The 27,309-nt window shown below is 40.4% G+C and overlaps 1 protein-coding gene across 1 annotated transcript in view; it reads left to right on the forward strand.

Annotated features, from left to right (window-relative positions):
* LOC122800256 (2'-5'-oligoadenylate synthase 3-like) overlaps positions 1-27,309 on the forward strand; it is a 340,294-nt gene that overhangs the window by 12,935 nt on the left and 300,050 nt on the right. Inside the window, exon 2 of the mRNA XM_044069747.1 lies at positions 10,216-10,492. Coding sequence (XP_043925682.1) covers positions 10,216-10,492 — 277 coding nt within the window. The remainder of the gene's footprint in view (positions 1-10,215; positions 10,493-27,309) is intronic.

Consider the following 27,309-nt stretch of genomic DNA (forward strand, 5'->3'; position numbering starts at 1 on the left):
CTGGGTTGGTGGGCTAGTCTAAAAACCCTTTTCAGCCACAACTTAAAAGTACAAAGGCAAAAGCAAGCAAGACGAATAATCAAGAAGCATACACTATGTAAGAAAAAATGCAAAATCAAATGTTTTTTAAAGGATTTTGGAACAAATAAATACCTCCTGCAGATCCTTAATACTCATTAGACTCTTATGTACAGAGAGAGATTGTAGAGATAGAGCTAAGAGTAAATCCAAAATTGAGAGTATATATCATTTTCCTACCATAGCTCATTTCCGTACATCTCCTTTGTCTGTTCTCTTCAGCTGTAGCTTGAGTCATTATTATTTAAATGAGGCCCATATGCAGTTACCATATTCAGTTTTAAGTATAACACTCATGTAGATTAATCTGATGGTAATCGACTGCTTTGATTTAATGTATTTTCTTTTTCTTGAGTTTTTTTTGTCCCATACAATTGACCATTAGTTAACCCCTGTGCCCACACTCCCCTTAACTAGCTGTGAATTAGGATTGGGACCAATGAGGAGACTGAGGCATTCTGGGACTGTGTCATACTGCTGCAGTAAAAATGTTTTCCTATTTTAACTCCCTGCTCCTCCATATGTCCTGTAACACTCCAATGGTGGTTCATGCAATAGCTATCAGAGCTGAACTGACCCTCATTTTTTGCAAGGGGCTGATGTCAAAAAAGATGCCCTGTACACCCTCAGGCAGCTTTATGCAACTATTTTTTAGGCCTCCACCAATGAAATCAAACCTTGACATGTGCCCCACAATCAGACCCCTCCATCCTGCCCTCAGGATGAGCATGCCCATGCTTCCATGCCAAAACCTCAGACACCTGAGCTGTTCTTCAAACCTGGTTAACTGGAGCTGTAGTTATGACTTTATCCCTCTGCACCATGGCACTTGCTGATTTAATGTATTTTTCTAACATAGCCAATAATTTTGTTGCAGTCTTTAACTATGCTATTTATATGGTAAGCAGAACAAGAGTTTTTCATTAACCCATAAGCTTAAGTCTTCAAAAGCCCTGACTTTTTCAATATATTTGTTCTTGATCTTATAATTACATTTACTGTAATTGATAAAAAGTAATTTATTTCATTTTATTGGTGTTAATTTTCACACTGTCCTCTTCTGTTCATGTAACCAAGTCACTCAAACATAATTAATTGCTATTTCAATTTATTTTCATAAAGGTAGTATATTTCCTAATTGTAAATTACCAGCATAAAGACAATAAACAATTAAATGATATGCTGATTGTGATGACCATGCCCTGGCCCAGCAATCAAGGAGCCTCAATCCTCACCACTAACACCAGGGAGGTTGTCTCATAGAAGAGGAAAGGATAACTAATACACACAGTAAAGTACAATTTCCCTTAAGAGCACACAAAGATCACAGTCAGTCTAGGGCTGGTTGCTCCCTTGCTCTCCAGGTCCCCAATAAGACTCCCCACTGGCACAGCTATATGGTCCAGATCTCAGCCTAGCTGGCAAGCTAACCTCCAGTACCCTCTCTGTCCAACCAGTGCTTCGTGTCCCTGCCCAGGTAGCTGACACACCACACACACACTTTGAGAAGAGGTTATACAACCACACAGACTCTCCTGGGAAAAAGGCTGGCACAGGTTCTCCAGCTGTGCCCCTTTACCCAGGCTATATGGTAGTAATTACTGCCACCACCAACTAATAAATATCAACTACTCAAAGGCCCTTAAAAGGGTGTACAATTATTACTGTGCAATATTATTATCCAATGGTAATATGACTAACAGTCAAGGCTTACTTTAGAGTGGCCTATTACAATAACCTCTATAAATATGCAATGTACTCTAGAGCTTATCTCTACATAAAGCCGCCACAGATAGAAGGTTTTAAAATATTTAATAATAAATAATTAAAACACAAGACAAAACTACTACACCACAAAGACATCTAAGAGTCCAGAGATCTCACAGAAACTTAAAATAATACAGTAGGACAGGTCTGATTTCAAAGAAAAATACCTAATTAATTTTTACTAGCTGTAACTATTCCTACAAGAAATCACAGTGCTAAAACTTACATGTGAGCATAAGGCAGAGTGTTGATAAGTTAGATGTCCAAAGTCAAAATGCTTTCAGTCTCTTGTGAGAAATAGTATTTAAACATTACTAACAAACATGTCTCTAAGGCCCTCCTAAATTACATCATTTTTGACACTTAGGTTTTCCCAGTATTCATATTGCATCATCTTAGCACCTGGTCTGAGTTTTCAGGCCACAAACTGCATTATTTAGCAATCTAACACCTACTCAGAAACTTACAACAATACAAAGCATTTCACATACACATTCTAGCAGAAACTAGAGCAATAAAGCACCTTCCACATCTAAATTCTGGTCATAAACTTTAGCCTTAAAACAATGGGCCTGAAACCTTCATCCAGCTGCACTGGAGCTGAATTGTAAAACATTAAAGAGATTCATAAGATCTTTTCAGTTTAAAAAGGCACATTTGAAATACTTGGCTTGGTTTTCCTTACAGCAGATGGCAATGTTGCAACAATCTTGAAGTTCACATTTTACAGTGTTTTCTTACATTTAAAAACACAAGCCTGTATTTTACATTTATTTATACAGTTGATAGAATTATGTATCAAATTCTATTTGACTAGTCTGGCAGCCTTCACCCATCTCTCCCCAATCGTCACATCTCTCCCCCCCCTGCAAACTCAAGCAAGTTTTTCAAGTGCCCCTTGAGAAACATCTCTTGAGAGTGTCAGGTCTATCTGGGTGTACCTCACCCCATTCCCTGTCTTGAGAGCCCATCTGCATTGGCATTGCTACTCCCACTGCGGTGCTGCACTGACATATCATATGCTTGCAACCCCAGACTCCATCTTAGCAACTTGGTATTTTGCTGACTGGCTCTGTTTAACCATGTTAGAGGGTTGTGATCTGTCATCACAGTGAATTTTCTTCCATACAGATAAGGCTGAAGTTTTTGTACTGCCCACACTATGGCTAGACATTTCTTTTCTACCGCCTCATAGCATTCCTCCCTGGGTAGGAGCCAATGACTGAGATAAACCACTGGGTGCTTTTCTCCCTCTGAAGAACTCTGGCTAAGTACAGCCCCCACCCCATAGTTTGAAGCATCCACCTGCACAACAAAGTATTTGCTGTAGTCTGGACTGGCTAACACAGGGGGTCATGTCAAAGCTTCCTTAAGCTTCTAAAATGCCTGCTCACATGCTGGGGTCCACACTACCTTATCTGACCTGTTCTTCCTTGTCAGGTCTGTGAGGGGAGCAGCTATGGTACTATAATTGGGAACAAACTTTCTGTAGTACCCTGCTGTCCCCAAGAATGCTTTCACCTGCTTTTTGGTAACAGGTGCAGGCCATGACTGAATAGCTTCCACTTTGGCAGGTTCTGGCCTTATCTTACCACTCCCCACTCTATGTCCCAGGTAGGAGACCTCTGTCATACCCACCTGACAATTCTTGGCTTAATGGTCAACCCAGCCCTCAGTAGTCTGCCAGCACCTCCCTGGCATGCTGAAGGTACTCTTGCCAGGAATGGCTGTAGATAGCAATATCATCCAGGTAAGCAAGGGCAAACCCTCCTGCTCCTGCTAAGATATTCTCTATCAGCCACTGGAAAGTTGCTGGGGCATTCTTCATCCCAAAGGGCATTTTTGTGAACTCATACAAGCCAAAAGGAGTCACAAAGGCTGACTTCCCTCTAGCATTGGGAGTCAAGGGCACCTGCCAGTAACCCTTGGTAAGATTAATGGTTGTAAGATACTTAGCCCCACCCAGCTGCTCTAGGGCCTCATCTGTCCTAGGCATGGGGTAAGCATTTGCCTCTGTATGACTATTTAATTTCCTGTAATCCACACAGAACCTGGTGCTGCCATCCTTCTTTGTCACCAACACCACCGGTGAGGCCCAGGGACTGTTGGACTCTTGAATCACCCCTAGTTCCAACATCGCCTGTACCTCTTCCCTCAAAGTTTGTCTGACTCTCTCAGGCACCCTATAAGGGGCCTGTCTGATAGGCCTTTGAGGTCCTGTATCCACCTAGTGCTGCACCAGGTAGGTGCTCCCTGGTTTCCCGGTGAACATGCCCCCAAACTCCTTCAACACTGCTCGGATTTCTCGAACCTGGGTAGGATATAGCTGCTGGGATATTGCTACCCCTTCCACCAAGGTGTTAGCCCGAGCCTCACTGAGGAGATCAGTCACAATGTCTCTGTCAGACCCCTCCTGCAATCCACTGCAAATGCTCAGCACAAGGGCCTATCATGGTAAGGTTTCATCATGTTAACATGGTACAATTTGTGCCCCTGCCATCTGCCTAGCACTTCCACCATGTAGTTAACATCACTTACCTTTCTTACCACCTTGTAGGGTCCCTCCCAAGCTGCTTGCAACTTGTTGTGTCTGACAGGAATGAGAACCATCACCTGCTGTCCTACAACATACTCTCTAGCTCGAGCATTCCTGTCATACCACACCTTTTTCTGTTGTTGGGCTTCTGCCAGGTTCTCCTGGGCCAGGCCCATGAGTTCCCTAAGCCTTGTCCTGAGGTTCAGGACATATGCCACAACAGACTCCTTGTGAGACTCACACTCACCTTCCCACTCATCTTGAATTAAATCTAGAGGTCCCCTCACCCTATTCCATACAGCAACTCAAAAGGTGAAAAACCTGTGGATTCCCAGGGAACCTCTCTGTAAGCAAACAACAGATGGGGCAAATATTTTCCCACTCCCTCTTAAACTGATCTGCAAATGCCCGTAGCATGGACTTGATTGTAGAGTTTAACCTCTCAACAAGACCATTAGTCTGGGGATGGTAGGGGTGGTCTTCATGTGCTTCTTCCCACAGGACTCCCACAGACAAACCAGCAGGTCTGACATAAAATTGGCACCTCTGTCAGACAGTATTTCCTTTGGGAAACCTACCCTGCTGAAAATCTCTAGCAAAGCATTTGCCACCTTCTCTGCCTCAATGGAGGACAAAGCCACTACATTAGGGTATTGTGTAGCATAATCTACAACCACTAGGATATACTTTTTCTTGTGGAACTTGGGGGACTCAGAGGACCATAGCTACCCTCTGAAATGGCTCCTCAATCACAGTCAAAGGCATCAAAGGAGCTCTCACCTTGTCTCCTGCCTTGCCTACCTTTTGGCACTGCTCACAGGTCCTGCAGTACCCTGTTACATCTCTGGAAATTACAGGCCAATAGAAGTTTTGCATAATATGCCTCCTTGTACGTTTTATGCCCATATGACCTGCAAAGGGAATATCATGGGCTATGGCTAGAAGTGCCATATGGTAAGCTCTAGGCACTACTAATTGCTGTACTCTCTCACCTTCTAGCCCTCCCTCAGGTGTCCACTCTCTGTATATAACCCTTTGTCCCAGTATACAGATTCCCCCTTCCCTTGAGAATCAGGTGCCTCCCTAGCTACTTGCCTCAGGCCTTGCAATGTAGGGTCTGAGAGGTGAGCCTGTCTCAAGTCTCTCATTGTAACCCTTCCCAGCTCCTGTTCCACAGGAAGTCTGGCATCCTCTGACAGTGGTGCCTCACTGTCAGCCTGGGTACTACTATTCACCTCTACCTTTGCAGTTACCCTGTCCAAGGGAACATCAGTACCCACAAGCAGCTGTGGCTCACATTCAGTCTCACTGCTACAGCGTAGCTCACTCTCTGAAGTAACCACCTCAGCAGTCCTGGCTGCAAGTATGCAGTCTGTCTGGGTCTCCCCAGGGCTACCAGACCCACATGCTTGTCTCCTAGCCTCACTGCATGTACCTGCATAAGTACATAGTACTGCCTCAACCAAATCCTTCCCTCTCAGGGCATCTGCAGGATGGTAGTTCCATACCCCTGTTGTCTCAAGACAACCTACTATTGGCATTTTGTCTTTACCACTTACTGGCTCCCTCACCTTTGGTTCCCCACTTTGCCTCTGTGGACATCTGTATGCCACATGGCCCCACTGGTTGCATTCAAAACATTTAACCCTAGCTCCTGGATGTGTACCTGGACTAGTGGCTTCCCCTGCTACTGGCAGATTCTGTTGGGGCAGTTTGTGCTGCCCACCATGGGTTCCTTTAGTCCCATGAGCAGTACTGGGAGTCCCTTTCCTGTGCAGGGCTGCCCTGCTGGCCAGGTATGGGTCTCCCTTCTTCCCCAACTACTCTGAAGTAGCACACTGTTTATCAGCTAACCAGATCCTTATGTCCTCAGACAAAGTGCTAAGGGCTTGTTTCCTTACCAAAGGGTCTGCCAGCCCTTCAAAAGTGGTGACCTGACATCCACTCACCCAGCTATGAAAATAAGTGCTCAGTTCAACTACATATTCACATACATTTTCATCTGTCTTGCGACTATGCTCACAAAACGTTTTCCTATACATTTCAGGTGTTAGCTTAAACATTCTAATAAATGTCTTTTTACAGCAGTATAATCAAAACAGTCAGTGTAATGCATTTTTTGCTAAAGAAGTTACAGCTTTACCATGGAGTAAAGGGGTCAGGAACCGTACCCAGAGCCCTTGGCCAACTTCATACTGTTTACATACATGGTCAAACATATGAATGAAGCTATCAAAATTATCCCCTCTTTAAACTGTGAAAGAAATTTGCTGACCTTTTGTGCTTCTGGGGTCCGGTTACTCCCTTCCCCATTACTTCCATGACTTTGGCAAAGAGTCAGCATTTCCCTCTCATGCCTCCTCTGCCGTTCATTTTCCTCAGCTTGTAGACTCCTTATTTTCTCGGCTACTTCTAGTTCCATACGCCTGGCCTCCAACTCAAGTCTCTTTAGCTCCAGCTGGATTTTTAAGTCCACTGCAGAAAGGTTGAGCTGTCCATTCTCCGAGGATATTGTATCTCAACTGTCAGTCTGATTGTCCTCCAGGCTACTATTTTCTGATGCAGCTGTAACCAAGGCTGCAATCAGGTTTGCTTTAGTCAGGTTTCCATGCACCAGTCCCCTAGCCGGGCACATCTCCGCCAGCTGGCTCCTTGTCAGCTTTCCGCATGCTGCCTGCTCACCCTGACTAACACTAAGCTAACAAAAGAAATAAAACAACTGTGATCTGAACTTTGAGTATACACTGCATGGCTATTTTAGAGTACAAAACACTTTTAGAGATCACCGTACATAAACTACAGGAATTCACTCTACCCACACCACTACAAGCCAATTAGTATGTGAAGTAGATCCCACCACTGCCAAACCACTTGTAATGTCCATGCCCTGGCCCAGCAATCAAGGAGCCTCAATCCTCACCGCTAACACCAGGGAGGTTGTCTCATAGAAGAGGAAAGTATAACTAATACACACAGTAAAGTACAATTTCCCTTAAGTGCACACAGAGATCACAGTCAGTCTGGGGCTGGTTGCACCCTTGTTCTCCAGGTCCCCAATAAGACTCCCCACTGGCACAGCTATAGGGTCCAGATCTCAGCCTAGCTGGCAAGCTAACCTCCAGTACCCTCACTGTCCAACCAGTGCTTCATGTCCCTGCCCAGGTAGCTGACACACCACACACTTTGAGAAGAGGTTATACAACCACACAGACCCTTCTGGGAAAAAGGCTGGTACAGGTTATCCAGCTGTGCCCCTTTACCCAGGCTATATGGTAGTAATTACTGCCACCACCAACTAATAAATATCAGCTACTCAAAGGCCCTTAAAAGGGTGTCCAGTTATTACTGTGCAATATTATTATCCAATGGTAGTATGACTAACAGTCAAGGCTTACTTTAGAGTGGCCTATTACAATAACCTCTATAAATATGCAATGTACTCTAGAGCTTATCTCTACATAAAGCAGCCACAGGTAGAAGGTTTTAAAAATATTTAATAATAAATAATTAAAACACAAGACAAAACTACTACACCACAGAGATATCTAAGAGTTCAGAGATCACACAGAAACTTAAAATAATACAGTAGGACAGGTCTGATTTCAAAGAAAAATACCTAATTAATCTTTACTAGCTTTAACTATTCCTACAAGAAATCACAGTGCTAAAACTTACATGTGAGCATAAGGCAGAATGCTGATAAGTTAGATGCCCAAAGTCAAAATACTTTCAGTCTCTTGTGAGAAATCGTATTTAAACATTACTAACAAACATGTCTCTAAGGCCCTCCAAAATTACATCATTTTTGACACTTAGGTTTTCCCAGTATTCATATTGCATCATCTTAACACCTGGTCTGAGTTCTCAGGCCACAAGCTGCATTATTTAGCAATCTAACACCTACTCAGAAACCTACAACAATACAAGGCATTTTACATATACATTCTAGCAGAAACTAGAGCAATAAAGCACCTTCTACATCTAAATTCTGGTAATAAACTTTAGCCTTAAAACAATGGGCCTGAAACCTTCATCCAGCCACACTGGAGCCGAACTGCAAAACATTAAAGAGATTCATAAGATCTTTTCAACTTAAAAAGACACATTTGAAATACTTGGCTTGGTTTTCCTTACAGCAGATGGCAATGTTGCAACAATGTTGAAGTTCACATTTTACAGTGTTTTCTTACATTTAAAAACACAAGCCTGTATTTTACATTTAGTTATACACTTGATAGAATTATGTATCAAATTCTATTTGACTAGGCTGGCAGCCTTCACCCATCTCTCCCCAGCTGATGTCCAAAATTTACAGACTTAACAGATATGATCCCACAACAGACCCCTGGGTATCCCATGTCCATATCCCATAACCCTACTGTTGAAACCTTCTTGATCTGTTTGCTACTTCCTGTCTGTTAATCACTCCCCAATCAATTTCAGTAAAAGTGTAGATAAATCCATGTGGCGCAGTTTCTGCATCAGTCTGTAGTAATGTACTCTTTTAAACATTGAAGCAAAGTCAGTAAGACAACATCTGTTTGAATTTTTTGTTCAATTGTGATAATGATGTTACTATTAGTGAAGGGTCTAAAATTAGGCAATTGTGTGCACCTTTTCCTTATGTGGCAAATTTCCAGTCTTGGAGTATCTGGGCAGTTTCAAAGAATGTTTTAAATATCAGCAACAGTAGTGTCACAAGTTTTTTACTCAACAGTTTCAATTCTTTGTTAGAGATTTCATCTCTATCACTCACTTTAGTAAGATTCAGCTTCTTTAATATGTTAAAAGTAAATCTTTATTGATATTAATTTTTAAAGAGTGCTTGTTTTGCTCTACCACTCATGTAACACCTTGTTTGTCATAGTTTAATTTCTCTAAGCCTTTTGGGTTTCTAATATCATGACAGGAATGGACTGCATTCCTAAGTCAAAGTATGATTATAGATCATGAAATAAGTATTGTTTCAATCTTTTGATGTTAGCTAAAAGTGTTCATCATAGTGTACATACACACACACACACACAAACACACACACACACACACACACACGCATATATGTATATATATATATGTATATATATATATATATATATATATATATATATATATATATATATATATATATATATATATATATATATTCACTTTATATGCTTGAAATCCTGAAATATCGAATTTCAGAATCTTGAGCCCATGAAGTGGAAAGGCTAAAACATCGAACACCCAGAAGCGTGAAATTCAAAATTGTGACTTCTATACTACACACACACACCACACACATACACACACCTTCCTCCCCACAAACACACAACCCAATCCTATGTGCAAGCATGGAGGCTGTTCCCCCCGAACCCCCCATTATGGGGAGCTGCGCCCCCACACCCCCTCTACTTAAAAATACTAACTCCAAGGTCGCACTACATACACAAACACATGAAACACCACCACACAAGCTACATCCCCCTCGCACACACGCACCACAGTACCAAACACACTAACACACACTACAGACCCTACCCAAAACCCTTAAAACATAAACACTTACATCAATCCATGAACACAGCGCAACACCAGATCCGCTAATTCAAAATCTCTGAAAGGCTTCTGGAATATATATATATATATATATATATATATATATATATATATATATATATAGAGGCTCACCCGATAAAGATATACTTTAGAGATATTAGCTGAAGCATACTAGTGGTAGACGGATCTGTCAGGGTATAGGGTGTGGCCAAGGCAATACCATGAATGTGTACTGAATGAAGGTAAAACAGAAAGAAACAATTATTAAAAAAGTTTTTGTCTTCTTATATTTTTAGGGTGGATCATCCGGGAAAGGGACAACCTTAAAAAATGATTCAGATGCTGACCTGGTTGTCTTTCTTGACTGCTTCAAAAGCTACAAAGATCTGAAGGATGAACGTCATGATGTCATTGTTGAAATACGTGAAAGGTTAAATCAGTTCAGTAGGGAAAGATCACATATCAAAATTCATTTCAATGAGGACAGGAAACGGTCACTAGGTTTTAAGCTACAAGTGAAAGCAGACACAGAGTGGATTAAGTGCGATGTACTCCCAGCGTATAATGCAATAGGTATGAATATCTGGTAACTACAAAAAGATATTAAGTGTTAGTACTGATTGGACATTGAAATGTTTTTATTTGCAGAATGTGAAACATTTCCTGTATGTTCAGGAGAACAACTCATTGAAAATGAGATGTGCATAAGTGTGTGTATTGTGTATATAGTTCATGCATGTGTGTGTGTGTGTGTGTGTGTGTGCCCACCTGTGCATATGTGTACATGTACACAGGCACTTTGAAATATTTGTTTTTCCTTTTCTGATTACCCTTGTTATACTTTCATGCAGGATGTATAATCTTCACCTCAACGTTGTTTTCAGTTTAGATATTCAATGACAGAAAGTGGGAAATGTAACTGCCTACATATAATTATGTAGGAATATATGAAATTGTGGTTAATATGTTATCATGACATCATACTTTGGGTAATTCCATCTATGACCTAATCATGAACCTTGGAAGGTACCTACCAACATCTGATTAGACTTTTTGGACCTGTGAAGATTCAGTTTGTATTTGTTTTTCTAATCACTAGTGACAGCATTTCTTCTTGGTGACCACTGCCTTCCACTTATCCTTTTAGTTGGCATCTCCTGTGAGTGATTGCTACATGTTTGATGTGGATATTACTTTTCCCATCTATCCCATGCTGTAGTTAGAGCAAGTTTACCATACTGCAGTGCCTAAACGCCTGCGTATGATGCACTGCTCCAGTGAATACCAGTGTAACTTAATAAACATCTAATTGTAAAACAAAACACTTTTTTCTTCTGTCTTTCAGTCTTAATCAATGAATGTCATCTCCATTCTCCAGGAAGAGGTTCACCTGATACTACACTCCCCATAATCTGGAAGACTTTCTGGCCTGGTTTCATTTACATTATCATAGTGGATGTTCCCCCAGTAATCCTTGGAACAAAATGACATCCATTTTTTGTAATGACTCAGCTGTGGTAGTGGTGGTTGATGAACTTCCAGGAAGCCTTTGCTGGTTACATATGGCTTAGCTCCTTGCCTTACTGTCATCAGTGGCCATGTATAAGAGATCTGCATGTGTCCCAGTGTGTACACACCCATGGAATATCTCCAGATAGCTCCCTGCTGTGCTGGACAACTGACAAAGTGCATCTCTGGATTTCACTCCCTACTTCAGTGAGAGGAATGCAGGTCACCATCTAGTCATTCCTCCACTGACAAAATGTTGGGATCCAGAGTTCTGGAGGAGCCCATCTCAGAAATGGTACAGACATCAGTCTGCCTTTGTGCCATAGAGATGAAAAACAAAACACTGCCCATGTTCCACTACTGAACCCACCCAGTTATGATTTTATTAACAGAACAGCACAATTGCCTGTGTATACAGGAATGTACAGCAATTTTGTCAACTATTTTTGGACATATTTATTCCATCCTTGTGTTAATGGACATCTTTTCATGCTCATTCCATAAAATAACTGCAAAATTAGGACAAGCAAAATTTTAAAGCAAATATTTAAATATCCTTTTAAAAATAGTAGGTAAGGGACTTGTGCACATAAATACTCTAAATACAGGATAATAAATTCTATTTCTAGCACCTGAAGCTGGACTTAATAAAATTATAACATTAATCCGCACAAAATAATAAAACCCTTCTTTGAGGAAAAAATGTATGATAGTTCCTAAATTAATTAAAAATATATATTTACAAGTAAACTGTGAGAATACAGACACAGTTTTGTTCTTGTGTTCTGGACATTTAATATAGGTTTCTCAAGACTCACTCAGACCTATTGAGTGTTGTTTCAGGAAACATAGCATTGAATTACAAAAAAAAAAAAAAAAAAAAAAAAAAAAAAAGTGTTTGACTAGTTAGTAGTTAGTACAATGCACAGTTACCTGGTTCCCTGTAAACTAAATGACCACAGAAAGTTGCTTGTGTGCCACTGGTTTTCATGTTGCATTGCCCACTTTATTACTGAAAGTTGTATAATCAGTATGTTAAGGTCCTCCACCTGTAGAAAGCCAGATGCAAGTCTGACTATGTATATGAAAGCCTCTGTCACCATGTAGCTATCAAATTAACTGCTCCCAGGTTCTACCACTGTGACAAAGTTCATTAAATTTTTCCTCTTATAAAACACCTCTGCTACTTCCCTTACTCACTGCTGCCCCCACTGCATTTCATAGCCCTGTATAATAACACAATGAGCTGGCAAAAAGCATCAGAATCAAATGCATCACGATGGAAACCATTATGCCCTGTTTGATTTTGAATTTCTTTGCTTCGGAAGGTAAAATGTCAGTGTTTCAGTCTATAACCAAATCACCCTTGTGACTACTGATCCATATTCATATACTCATCTAGGCCTGTGGCTGTGGGGCATTGTAAATCATCAATTTCATCATGGGAAATAAGTATTTTTACTTTTTAGAGGAAAATGACAAAGTACACATGAATGTTTTTCAGACTGAGATTCAGATGAAATATATTTTCACAAGTATTTCAATGCTGTATTATTTCTGAAGCAATTATTAACATTTCTAAATCTTATTGCATTAGGCTTTTTATGGAACGATGTCTTGTAAACTGTTAAGGTAGCAGTATATAGTAACAAAACTGTACATTAACTATGCATGTACTTTTTATTAGTAACTTCAAAGTCTTTTTTCTTCTAGGTGTTTCCATTTTCCATGTGCAATAATGTTCCTTAGAGGTGGTAGTACTGGAAAATTTTAAACCCTACAAAAACAAACCCAAACAAAGGAGACCTCAGAGGCAAAAACACACAAGAACTTCACAACCCTCCACACCACATACTATGCATAGTCCACACACCAGTGTCTCGCAACTAAGGCCTAACCACAAACTCAACATATTAGTCATAGGAGACTCCTTTGTGAGACACACACATGTGTCTCTCACCAGGCTGGATAAGGAGAAAGTCACGGTTAGCTGTTTGTCAGGTGCCAGAATCCACCATATCACACATGCACTCATGCTACTCAACAACAGGTACTGTTATGACTCTGTCATAGTCCATGATGGTGTGAACGACTTGAGACATACCTCCCTGGACTATATGAAGAGAGACATGATTGAGCTCCCTGAATATGTGTCCCAGGCAGGTATGTCCCTACTAGCCTTAAGCAGCATTCTACCATCACCCAGAATGATGCCTCAATACAAACAGAAAATGATTGACTTTAACAATTGGCTTACTTTCTGGTGTCATTCCAGAGGGATCCAGTGCCTGACAGCCTGGGAAGATATGATTGACAGACCATGATGCTTTGCTAGAGATGGACTGCATCTGTCTCACTTGGGCTTCAGGCTTCGGGTAAATGCTCTTGCCTCCCCCATAGTGCCTTTTTTAGGAAGAGTTGTGAGGTCAATACTACCAACATAAAAATCTCAACAAAATGCAAATTAAAGATCATGTTGCTAAATGCTAGGAGTCTAAACATTGAAATTGCACTCATTGCAAGCATTCCTAACTCTGGAATATATTGACATTTGTGCAGTCACAAAAACCTGGTTCAAAGCTGTGGAGAGCACCCCAGCCTTACCTGGTTACTTATCCTATCATACATACAGGCCCCAAAATGTAGGCAGCAAAGCCAAAGGAGGTGGAGTTTCAATATATATTAAAAGACATACACACCTCCAGGCTGGTCAGACAGTATGACACACGGGAGACACTCCAGGTGCAGTTAATGTTTGACAAGGCCCCTATTCAAATTACTAGCTACAGGCCCCCAAATTTGACTCAAGATGCCCACTCCACCTATCTGGACCTCTTCAAATCAATCAAGATTCAACCATTTACCCTGATCCTGAGTGACTTTAATTACCCAACCATAGATTGGAAAAATTACTCATGTCATAACACAAATGCCCAGAGATTCCTCAATATTATCAATGCAAATGCCTTGGAACAGCTAGTCGATACCCACACAAGAGGTGATAATATCTTGGACTTGGTATTAACCAACATGAGTAACCACTGCAGGACCCCTGCAGTATCATCCCCCCCGGTAAGATCCGACCATAAAGTAATCACTTTTTAAAGTCACCATCTCCCCTGAACCCCCCCCCCCCCCAGCTAGGGTCAAACAAAAAAACTTCTCCAAAGCTGATTACAACCTCCTGTGGGATGGCAGAAACAGCTTCACAGCCCCCTCCCCCACTGTAGGAACTGGCACCAATGTCCAAATCTACACTGAAATACTATACGAGCATTTATATAAATGCATGGAATCAGGAATATCTGACAGGACAAAATCATCCTTCATAAGGAAGAGTAATCCTGTCTGGTGGACATCTGCAATAAATAAACTATATAATAAAAGGAAAAAATTGCTGTCCAAGGTCAAGAAGGAGCAGATGCCCAATTGGAAGCAATCTCTCCTTAGCCTGAATAAGCAAATAAGAGCACTAGTGAAATCCTCTAAAGCCAACTTCGAGTCCAAATTGGCCACCTCTACTAGAGGCAGTCATAAGGCCTTCTTCACATATGTCCACAATCTCAAAGGAAGCACCCAGATCTGTTCAGAACTGGTGGTCAACGACACCACATAAACAAATACTGTAGATATAGCCAATCTTGGACTTGGTATTAACCAACATGAGTAACCACTGCAGGACCCCTGCAGTATCATCCCCCCCTGGTAAGATCCGACCATAAAGTAATCACTTTTTAAAGTCACCATCTCCCCTGAACCCCCCCCCTTATCTCTGGGGAACAGGTCATCACTGCCCTTTCAAAGGCAAACAATCCTCCATGGGACCCGATAACATCCCAGGCTGCATCCTACATGAACTCAAGCATGAACTTACAGCACCATTAGGCACCCTATTCAACCAAAGCCTGAGTACCAGCTTTGTCCCAGTCGAGTGGAGGACAGCCACTGTCATCCCTTTACACAAAAGTGGAGCATCCGCCGATCCAGGAAATTATTGACCCATCAGCCTAACTACCATGATCTGCAAGGCCATGGAGCAGATTATCATGAACCTCATTAACAGGGACATTGGTAACCTCCAAACACTTGACCCCACACCGTTTGGCTTTGTCAAGGGAAGGTCATGTCTGTTAAATCTGGTCGACTTCTTTGAGACAGTCACCAAAGCCATGGACGAGGGGAAGACAGTGCACAGCACCTACCTTGACCTGGCCAAAGCCTTCGACACTATTCCCCACTCAGGCATAGTAGATAAACTCTCTCAACTAGGCATTAATCCATATGTTACCAGTTGGGTAGCAAACTGGCTCACTGATAGAACCCACCTAATCAAAATAGGAGAAACCACCTCAAGGAGTAGACCCGTTCAAGCAGCGTACCCCAGAGATCGGTCTTGGGGCCTCTGTTATTCAGGATATACTTCTATGAAGTGCAGGCCAAAACCAGTGGGCTATGGCTGACCAAGTTTGCAGAGGGCGCAGTCATCAATTCCCCAGGTGATGTGGACATCCTCCAAGAGGGTCTCACCCAGACAAATGACTGGTGCCAGAAACATGGCCTCAAGCTGAATGCCAAAAAATGCATCATCATCCCTTTTGGGAAGAGTGACGTCCCCACATAATATCACATTAATAACAATGTTCTAAGTACAGAATCAGTAGTGAGGGATTTGGGCACCCAGGTTGATAGTAACATGACTTTTGACCACCATGTTGCTTCCATTGTACAGAAAGCTTTCCACATGGCCCACCTCATAAGTAAGGGTATCTCATCCAGGGACGAAGAGGTCATAAGATCCCTGTATTCTACCCTTAGAAGGCCAGTTATTGAATATGATGACCCCTTCAGCATGTACCTTGCAAAGCACATACAGCAGCTGGAGAGACCACAGAGGTTCCTCGCCAGGAGAATCCAGGGCCTCAAACACATACCCTACAAAGATAGGCTAAAAGCCCTGTTCCTCTACTCAGTTTCATACAGACTCCTCAGAGGTGACCTCTGTCTGGCATGCAAAGCAATCTCAGACCCCGTCGTGATACGACTGCTACATATCTGCAAGTCAAGCTCCACTTGAGCAACCCATACGTGTGACCTCAACCTGGTCTGTGATATCAATAGGACTTGCTGGCGGGACAGATTTGTGTCCCAGAGACTCCCCCATCTGTGGAATAGACTTCCTCTCCATGTCAAGCAGAGTACCTCATTATCCCTTTTTAAAAGCAACCTGGATAATTGGATGGGAAACAGAAAATACACTCCTGGTATTCCACCTGTGTCCCTGCTGGACAGGGGCTGTGGGTGCTGACTTGTCTAAACATGGGCTAAACTCTTGGCTAGGCTTATAAGGGCCTCAGGACCAATAGCCTGGTAACCTCCTATGATCCTATAAAACATGATAGGCCTTCTGCCTGCATGTTCAGGCCACTGCATGCCCTTGGTGGGTATAATATACCTTAATACTTCCACGTTTGTTAGGTGCTATCACTTACAAAATACCATATTGCCTGTTTCTTTCTCAGTGCCAACTATGCACAGCCCTGTATGATGATGATAGCTCCAAGTGAAAGAAAAAAAAGCAAGATGAGTAAGAAAAACAAGAGTGCAAATAGGAACTTCAACATGTGCAGCATGCTACTGAGCCTTCAGATGCACTATACTGTTCTGTTAGTTGCATGATTGTCGGACATTCGTAGTAAAGCATGCTATCCTACAATTAAACATAGTTTTGGTTCATAAACTGAATAAAAGCACTTTATTTATTTAATTATTTAGTGGTTTTCCTGCCTATCTATATATGTCCTCTATCGAGCTAGTTGTTTATATTTTGTTACCTGTATTGTCCAAACTGAGAGTAACCTACTTTTGGGTGAAACCCAGGAGAAAGGTTCCACAAGTGAGTTAGTTAGATAGAATATAATCACAGTTTCACTTTGAAATAAAGTGTCATCAAAGTGGACAAATACAATAAGAATATCATCTTATAAAATAATGTATGTACAATTAGAAACTATCATAGAGTATACTGTAAACAAGAATGATGTAAATATCAAAATTTAACAGTGACATGCATAATTTTGAAAATGGTCGTTGTCTGTGGCTTATTCAGCAATATGAAGATCTGCATACCATGCATAAAACTAGGAAGAAATCAGACCAATGGGATGTTTTTCCTATAGACTGTTGTGTTAATATCAAAGTAAAAATGAAAGTTATAGCACCATCAATTATTAGTAGGCTAGAAATGTAACAGTTTGAAGTTATTTGTTAGTGTGTTGCAGTAATTTGTAAATTCAGCAGAAGAATGGGCACGCCCCTTACAGCAAAGAAAATATATGAGCACACTTGGTGCCAGTTTGCCCTATATAATGCTATAACCTTTCATATCATTGAGTTTAAAGTTTTATTAAAAGCATCCAAGTAGCCCATATTTTTTCAGGGTGGTATACAAACTTTCTTAACTGTTTCTTTTAAAAATTACAAAGATTGTGCATTATACTAGACATGAATTGGGGTGTCTTGTTCAGCAATGATTTTGGGGGGAATTTCTACTCTAGAAAAACATTACTAGTTCCTGTGTCATGGACTTTGCATTAATTCTTCTCAAAGAAACTGCCTCGGGATTATTTATTGACTGATTAATTGACTGATTGATTGATTGACTGACTGATTGATTGATTGATTGCACATTCTGTGAGTACCAGGCTTTACTTATGGCCCATACACAATTTTAAATTGAACTTAAATGTTTATTGCCATTCTTTCAAATGGGACTTCCACTATAGATAAGGGCATCAAATGTTTTTAAGCTCTGGTTTGGTGTTGTCTTTTGGTATTCTGGGCAAGTTGCACATTTTTTCTATATCCTTCATGACAGTGAAATATAAGTAAAATCTTAGCTTCTGTCTTATTCATTCCTAAATGATCACATAAAATGTGGCAATGTACTAACTTCATCGTGTGTTCTAAATGTCTTTTGGAACTAAAAATTGTCACACAATTTGTTAGTTGTCTTTGCTTACATTGCTGAGTAGGTTGTTTTGTAGTTCAAAGTATGAGCATGAAGTGGGGCTGTTACATTCCTTTGTTTTCCCTTCTTTCTACATTTTTTCTAGCTCTTCTTAGTGTATTGCTTTCCTACTGTTCCCTCTTGAAAGTGACATGGCTTACCTCAAGGTCAGACAGGTCAGCTTATTTCATGAGAACTCTGATATGAAATGGAGGCCACGGCTTCTTCTCTCATAAGTACAGATACAAGCTTCTCCCTTTCATCTAGTTCATCTGTAAAAGATGACTCACTAAGATAAATTTCTTCCACCAGGGGCTTCACGCTAACCTCTTTTATTACTTTAACTTCTGGAGTCTTTAATCAAGACTCTAAGGAGAATTTAATAAAGCCTATGCGAAGCGATTTTCCATGTTGGCCAAGTGGCACGGCCCAACATGGAAACTGGCAACCGTGTGATCCAGTAAACAGAGCAGGGGAGCATGCACGAGCGTGCAAACACGGAAGTATCTGCGGAATGCAAATCATCTCATAAGGAGGTGAATTTCATGCAAATAAGTTCAATTGAGGGTGCTGGAGTGATCCAGCAAGCAGATAGGTAGTCATGCAGACCCTGTCTTGGTGTCTGAAGTGTACACGGAAAATTACCGTGTACAAGAAAGCAAAAATTGAACAAGGCTGTAAAAGCCCATTTAGAAGATCAGGGATTTCATATTAGGGACAGATATATGCAAAACTATGTCCTGTATGTAAAAATAGCCATATCACATTTGCGCACTGCTGTGCGGCACTCAAACATGCCTTTATGCAAAAAAAAAATATTAAAAATTGTAAAATCCAAAAACAAGACATATGTGAGAATAATGCATTTTAAGGGCCTGCAAGCAGTATGTAAAATGGTAGATTTCAGTGGTTGCTAAGGAAGCAGGCCCTAGAATAGTGAAGCATCCAGGTTGTGTCCACAGATCAGTATGCAATTGAGCTGGGGGTTACTGAATAGCAAAAATGGGCTACTGTGTCTGCAGATAAAACTGGTGTAGCCCCTGAACTGTGTTGGTGTCCACAGAAGAGGTAGCTGGCATCAAAAGAGGGTGTGTCACATTATGTTTAAGCGGATTGGAGCTCAGTGGCATTCGTTTGCGTGCTGCTCAGCTCAGCTATGCAGGGGTGTATGTCCAGTGCTGCTAAGCAATGTTCATACTAGTGGCATGAGTTTGTGCACTGCACTGCAGTGTTTAGCAGAGAAGGTATTTAAAAAAAAAAAAGATAATAGTCTGGAAAACCCAGTCATGTACAAATTACTGTTAAGCTCTGTTCCACAGACACTGGGCTATTCAAACTCCTCAATGATATACCTGACAGGTGGAATGCAATATAGTTAGCCATTCACACAGCCTGCATCTGTAGCGCACCACTATAAGGTATGCATACACCCTACAATCTATTTCCCACATACTCTGCACCATTGGAGTACACACTTCGGAATTTTAACTGACAGAATGCTAGGGGCTGCTGATGCTCTGCTACATCTGTATGCACTAGAGGCTGAGGTCAGTGATGATGATGATGCTGACAATAGACCCAGACTGAGGAGGAGAAGAGTGTTCAGGCCCAGGGTAAACTTTCAGGGGCTACATGACCTGAGGACTGTAGAGCAGTACAGGGTGGACAGAGACATACTACAAGAACTCACTGAGCTTTGCTGCCCTCAACTCAGACCCAGAGCTAATAGAAGGGAACCCATCCCAGTGGAAACAGAGGTATCTGTAGCCCTTAGAATATTAGCTACAGGTACTTTTCAAAGACCAACTGGGGACATGATGGGGGTCTCACAGGCATCTGCATCCAGGGTACTTCACCAGTTCCTGGCTGCCACGCAAACACATGCCAGTGAGCACATTTATTTACCTCACATCCCTGAGAAGATGGCCAGCAGTATGCATCTCTTCCACCATGTCGCAACTACCACTGAATGGTGCACAGCAACGATTATCCCACTCCACAAAGGGGGAGCCACAACAGACCCTGGGAACTACTGCCCCATTACCCTGACGAGCCTGGTCTGCAAGGCTATGGATTGTATCATCATGGAACTTATAAACAATGACATTGGTAATCTCCAAACTCTGGACCCTACCCAGTTCGGGTTTGTAAAAGGCAGATCATGTCTCCTAAACCTGATAGACTTCTTTGAAGTGGTCACCAAAGCCTTAGATGAGAGTAAGATGGTTCACACAGCCTATCTAGATCTTGCCAGGGTTTTCAACACCATCCCCCACTCTGCAATTATAAATAAACTCACTAAACTAGGTATAAATCCCTATGTCACAAGATGGGTTGCCAACTAGCTCACTGACAGAACCCACACTGTGAAAGTAGCAAACTCTAAATACAACTTCAGACCAGTGACAAGTGGAGTACTACAGGGTTCAGTTCTAGGTCCTCTCCTGTTTGGTATCTACTTCTCTGAAGTACAGGCTAACACAGAAGGTCTTTGGCTAACAAAGTTCACAGATGACTGCAAACTAGGAGCCATAATTAAAACTCCTAATGATGTGGACATCCTACAAAAGGGCCTCACTGAGACATATGCCTGGTGTCAATGCCATGGCCTCAAGCTCAATGCCAAAAAGTGTATTGTCATCCCTTTTGGTAAAAACTCTGTACCCATGAACTACCACATAGCCAGTAGTCTACCTAACACCGAACATGTGATAAGAGACCTTGGGACACAGGTGGACAGTAGTCTCTCCTTTGGTAATCACATCACCACAGTAGTCAGGAAATCCTTCTATGTGGCACATCTGATCACAAAAGGTTTCTCATCCAGGAAAAAAGAGGTCATTGTTCTCCTCTACTCATCACTCATTAGACCCATTATAGAGTCTATAGAGTATACCCATCTAAAGGTAAACTTTTTAGTATGGACCAATTGAAGGATTTTAATATATTAATGAAGTGTTGCTTGTTGAAATTGGTTAGGTTGGGTGATTGGGTGGTTGTCCTGCAGGTATAGGCTGGTAAATGGTCACTTAAAGTGTCAGGGAGAGTACAAACATTGGAATACTTGGTAGGATCTGTAACTATGATCCAGTCAAGAACTGACCCTTGGTTCTTATTTTTGGGATCCTGGTTGAGGTTGTAATAGGTTGTGTGAAACCAAATAGATTTATACTGTTGACTGGGAATTCACAGGTTAGGTTTTGCCAATTATTTGGTTTTAGCCATGTTTCTGTGACTGCAAGTATATCAGGGGTGTTTTCAGAAAGCCAGACATGGAGGACTGTTATTTTGTTACAGACATTATGTAGATTTAGTGTGACTAGGAGTAGAGTGTTAGAAGATGATCTATTATGAGAAAGGGGGGTTAAAGTAGGTCCTGGATTTGGGTGGATGTCCCCACATTGTGGTAGATATGAGAAGAGAGAGGGATAGTGATAGGTGCTAAATAGTTTAATGTTTGATTTTGGTTTTAAGAGGAGCAATAGGTTAAAATTAAAGCAAGGTTGCAAAATTCTATATTGTATTAGTAGACAGGTGAGTGCTTTAAATAGACTGGCTGATATGTAAGAGTAGCTCTGTGTTTGTTTTTCAAAGCTATTGTTGGATGTGTTAGAATTATTGAATATATTGATATCATGAATTTTGAATGCTGAGCAGTGTGTTAGAAATAAGAGAGTTACTGTAAGGTAGAAGAGGCAGATTGTAGTAAAGTAGGGGTTTGGCATTTGAAGAGTAGCTAAGAGCAATGATAGAAAGGGGGAAAGATGTGTAGAGGGAGTGTGGATAAATAGGGGTGGGAGGGAAGTGTAAAAGGATTGAACTAGATATAGTAATGAAAATGATGAATTATTCAAGGGTGGGGCTAGATATGAAGGTAAAATGGGAAATGTGTGTGACTGGTGCAAGTATTTCAGGGTGTGTGTTTATGGCTAGAATAAATGTAGTTGTAGTGGGGTGGGAGGGAATTGGGGGTAGGGTAGGGGAGGAATGGAGCAGGCAGAGCCCAGGAAAGAGAAGCAGTAAAAAAAAACAATCACTAAAAGTACCAGGTGAGCTGAAATTTATGGTATAAAGAGAGGCCAATTACAGAATGTAATACAAAAGGAAGCGTTGCTGCCTTCCCTTTACTATTTATTCATATAGTAATTTTAGGTTGCCAGAATTATGATTTTGGTGGTGAATTACTGGGTTTAGCTGACCACTCTACAGGGTCTGATAAAGGGGGAAATGCAAAAGAGTTAACATTAAGTCAAACACCATTAAAATTAAGTCTAAAACCAAAATTAAAAGCCAAAATTCTAAGGACACTATACAGGTGACACTATCCTGCTATGTGGGTGGCGGGTGGGTTCATATGATGAGTGCAAGCCAGTAACCAGTAATGTAGACAAAACAATTGAGAGAGAGCTAGAATGGTCTACTAAAGTAAGTTCACTCTTGTAATAGTGAAAACCCCTACTTAAATCAGTTCGGGTTCCCTTAAGGATGAATAGCACTGCCACACCACAGTATAATCTCCATACTGCCTCCTGCCAAAGTTCCCTTATTCAATATGCCAATGACTCAACTCATCTCCTCATCTATCAACATAGTGCACCTTGGACAAGTAACCCAAACTGCCTTCTCCTCCATCAAATCCTGGCACAATAATGCACAGATTTTACTCAACCCAACAAAACCAAACTGCTCCTCTTTATACCAAGGACACTCCCAACCAACTTTAAGATATTCTCATTGAAAAATATGGCAATTGAAGTAGTCCCTCACACCAAATTATTAGACATAATAATAGACAACAAACTAATCTCAGACCTTCATATACACAGTGCTATCAAAAAAACTTACTAAAATTAGGGATGCTCAACCGCCACAAAAACTTCATGGGTACAACTATCAAAACTACACTAGCCATGATCTACCTGCTTTGCTCCTTACTCTATGGTGCCCCCACTCTAACCAACCTTCAGAATACACTAAAAATAAAACCAAAATCTTGCTATAATTAAACTGCAAAATTTGCAACAGGCATTTCATACTATAAACACTACTGCTCTACTCTTACCCACCTTAACTGGCTAGAACTCCCTCAATACCTAAACTACCTTCACCTAAACTACCTTCAGTTAACAACTGCCATACAATTATGTATAAACCAGAGACCTGTCCCACCTTAAAATCAATTCTCCAAATTCACATACCTAACCGGCCTCTCCTTTCTGAGGACAAGCAGCTTCTAACCAGACATAAACCAAACAAAGCTGCTAGCTGGTCTCTATACTCACACTTGGTGACTAAACTATGGAACACACTGCCCTTAAATATCAGAACAATTGCAAACCACAAGAAATTTAAGCTTACACTAAAAACGTTCTACTCACGTCCACCTGTCTGTGCTCTAAATCCTAGCTAACCCTTACCTCTTTACCTTACCATTAGTTTGTTTTACTGGCCCCGATACTCCATGTATATTCACATTTGCAAAATACATGGACAGGGCTTCCTGTTCATCTGTAAATTGGCTTTCTCTGTTTTGTTTCTGACATCAGTTTTATAATACTTTTGCTCCATTTTCTTTATAATATTTGACCTTTCCTCCCAGAACCACTTTATGTAAAACTTCCTATTTAATATGCATATCTGCAGACACATATTGTTAATCTTCTGTGTAGAATTGAAATCTGCCTTCTGATATATTTAGATATGTTGATCTACACATGTACAAATGAATGTACTTGACATTTTGTGCATCTTTAAATTGCCTTTTCCTCTGTTTTACATCTGATGTTAACTATGTAAAAGCTATATTTTTTGTTTTGTTTTCTTTGTTATGGAGATTTTCTGCAAATTGTCCTTTTTCTCTGTTTTATATCTGATGTTAATTATGCAAAAGCTATATTTGTTTCTTTCTCTTTTTGTTATGGAGTGTTTCTCCCCAGGCATCTGCTGAAAATGGATTTCTTGCCCAGTTGGACTTTCTCAGTAACCAAATGTCAAATAAATAAATAAATAAACAAACCTCTTTTTGGTCAACAAAATGTCAGTATTCCTTCCTAAAGATTACAATAGCGCTCCCCCCAAAATTTGCAAATACAATAAACAATACTTACTGATACAAGACTTTCCACCCAACAGTATTCCATTCACCAGACTTTCTACCCAACAGTATTCCATTAATTTCTCCTTTGCAGGACAACAGCTCCTTTCTCTTTTTTAAGTGTCTGTGACACCTTCTAGACTAATTTCACCCTAAACATGTAACTCCATGGAGATTCCTCTTAAGAACCTTTTCTAGGACAAAATGTTAGGAATCTGACTCCATCATTAGGTTGTGGTGATGATATAGTCCTAGAGACAGCATGGATAGCTTGTCTGGTTCTGTTCCACCTGTCTGCTTCAAACTTAGAGACTCAATATTTCCCTCTGTATTTGATTTACCTGCTTGCTTCTGACTTAGAAACTCTGTATCCCCCATCCCGCTAAAAGCAACCTAACCAATGTATAAATCACAGACATAACACCACAATAAGCAGTTTGCTTCTCAGGCTCAGCAGTCACTATACCACATTAGAGAATGGGCAAACTGTACATCAGCACCCTGACTGAAGAATGAACGTTCTCCAGCAGGGTATTAATGTACAAGTAATGCCCACTGAAAAATGAGTCCACCTCTTCATAGCAGTATATCAAGCTGCAGTGGAGCTTGGAAAAAAAACAGATAGCCACCATTACTTTACACTTGCTAAGCAGCGTTTTTGCTGTTTAGCGAGTGTAAAAAAAAAAAAAATAGGAAGGAAAGTGCATGTGTGTATGTATGTGTATGAATGTGTTTATTTTTCCATCTGTGTGTGTGCGAGTGAATGCATGTATGAAAGCAGGGGAGACTCTGTGTGTGAGAGATCAAGAGAGAGTGAGAGTGAGCTTGTGTGAGTGAATGCGTGTATGAAAGCAGAGGAGACTGTGTGTGTGAGATCGAGAGAGAGAGTGAGCGCGATCTTGTTTGCTTAGCTCTCAACTGTCCAAATTTTCGCAGAATGTCCAGATTTTAGCTTCATATTTTTTCTGCTCCTCATAAAATCTGTGGTTTTCTGAAGTTTGGTTACAAATCAGTAAGAAGCAAATTCACTAAATAATGACAAGCATTTAAGTTTCAGGCTTTATATCCTTCAGAAAATGCACTGTAATACAAGACCTTTTTATTCTAGTAACTTTCTACGTTTGTAAGAGCAATATTTAAATTTGTCCCTATTTCTGGGGCTTTGTTCCCCCCCATTATTTCTGGCTTCATCCAGATTTTTTGTGCTATGAGTTTGAGAATTATGCTTGTATTAGTGAACGCGAGTGTGAAAGCAGAAGAGATTGTGTATGAGAGAGAGAGAGTGAGAGTGAGAGAAATGGGCTGTCTGTAAAATTGTTGTTTTACTTACTTATTTTTTTAGTACTATATTATTTTTTATATATATTTTTGATGTAAAATGCTTCCTGCAATGCTGTTAACATATACTACAGAAAGTTTGAAACAATAGGTGGAAGAACTATTTTGCATCAAATATATATATATATATATATATATATATATATATATATAATATAGTACTTAAAAAAATAATAACTAAAACACAACAGTTTTACAGAGAGCCCATTCTCTAAGTGCAATAATGCCCTCCAGGGTGTGTATTAATGTGTAATTAATGCCTATGGCATCAGGCCTCATAACACCCCTGGGCGGGCGTTAATTACACATTAACACATACCCTGTCGGGCATTATTGCTTATATACTTAATATATCAACAACGTATCATCTACATTAGTAGCACTTTGTATTTTGTACAATATGGTATGAGGAAATACAGCATATTTCATGATACAACTAAATAATGCCAAGTTGTAGGTAAGCAACTTAATGGTGGTAGTATATTGGAGAGGTGCAGCAGGATGGTAAAGGAATATATGAGGTAGAAAGTAGGCAAAGACAGTAGCAAAAACTTGAGAAAGCAGTAAAAGTTTCAGTATTTAAACTCAGAAGAAATTGGAGCAGACAGAGTAGAAAGACCTATGAGTATAGCAGGAGGAAGAAGAGAGCATAAATTGAGAAAGGTTTCAATATAAAATAAAAGAGAGGACATTTGATACCAGAAGGTATTATAAATGCTTTCATAAGGCAGGAATGATAGGCCATACAACACAGGTGAAAGGGTAGAAAATTGTCAATTTAAAACTCATCAAGAGGATGAGTTGCAGCTTTGATAAGTTTTGCCTTTATGAGTTTCCAGTGACAACCAGAAAAATTTATTAGAACTAGAGAGAGTTGGTAAAAAAGGCTTAAAAATAACAGAGACAGAAATAATGAAGAAAATGGCCAGTGACCTAAGAATAGTTATAAGGGACTTTTAAGAAGATTAATGCCTATAGTCCTACTAAGAGAATATATGATGGTTTAAAATGTAATATGGTTTAGTGAAAGATGTTTATTTATTTATTTATTTATAATGACAGATAGTTTGTTTCAAAGTTTAGGTAGGTAACCAAAACTGACCCGATCTGTTGGTTGCTTTGTGCGCCTTCAAAAAGTCTGCACCTACATTTTTGAGTAAAAACATGCATTTAAAATGTACATATTTACTGGGCAAGAAAGATTAGCTAATATTTTGTTAGAGTATAAGGAGAATTAAATGTAATTTATTACTGAATTCTAGTCAGTCAGGCATCTGACGATATCCACAGTGATGCTTCCTACTTTTTTCATACACATGAATTCTAGCTATGCTTTTGTGTTCCATCTGAAGCATAGTAAGTATTTGAGTTGAAGGGTTGGTACTGAACAGAGCTTGAATGCAGTGCAGAAGACCCAGGCTTGATTAGGGATCTAGTCTTTTT

The sequence above is a fragment of the Protopterus annectens genome, chromosome 4.part0, assembly GCF_019279795.1.
Source record: "Protopterus annectens isolate FY-2018-M chromosome 4.part0, PAN1.0, whole genome shotgun sequence".
NCBI classification, from domain to species: domain Eukaryota; kingdom Metazoa; phylum Chordata; order Ceratodontiformes; family Protopteridae; genus Protopterus; species Protopterus annectens.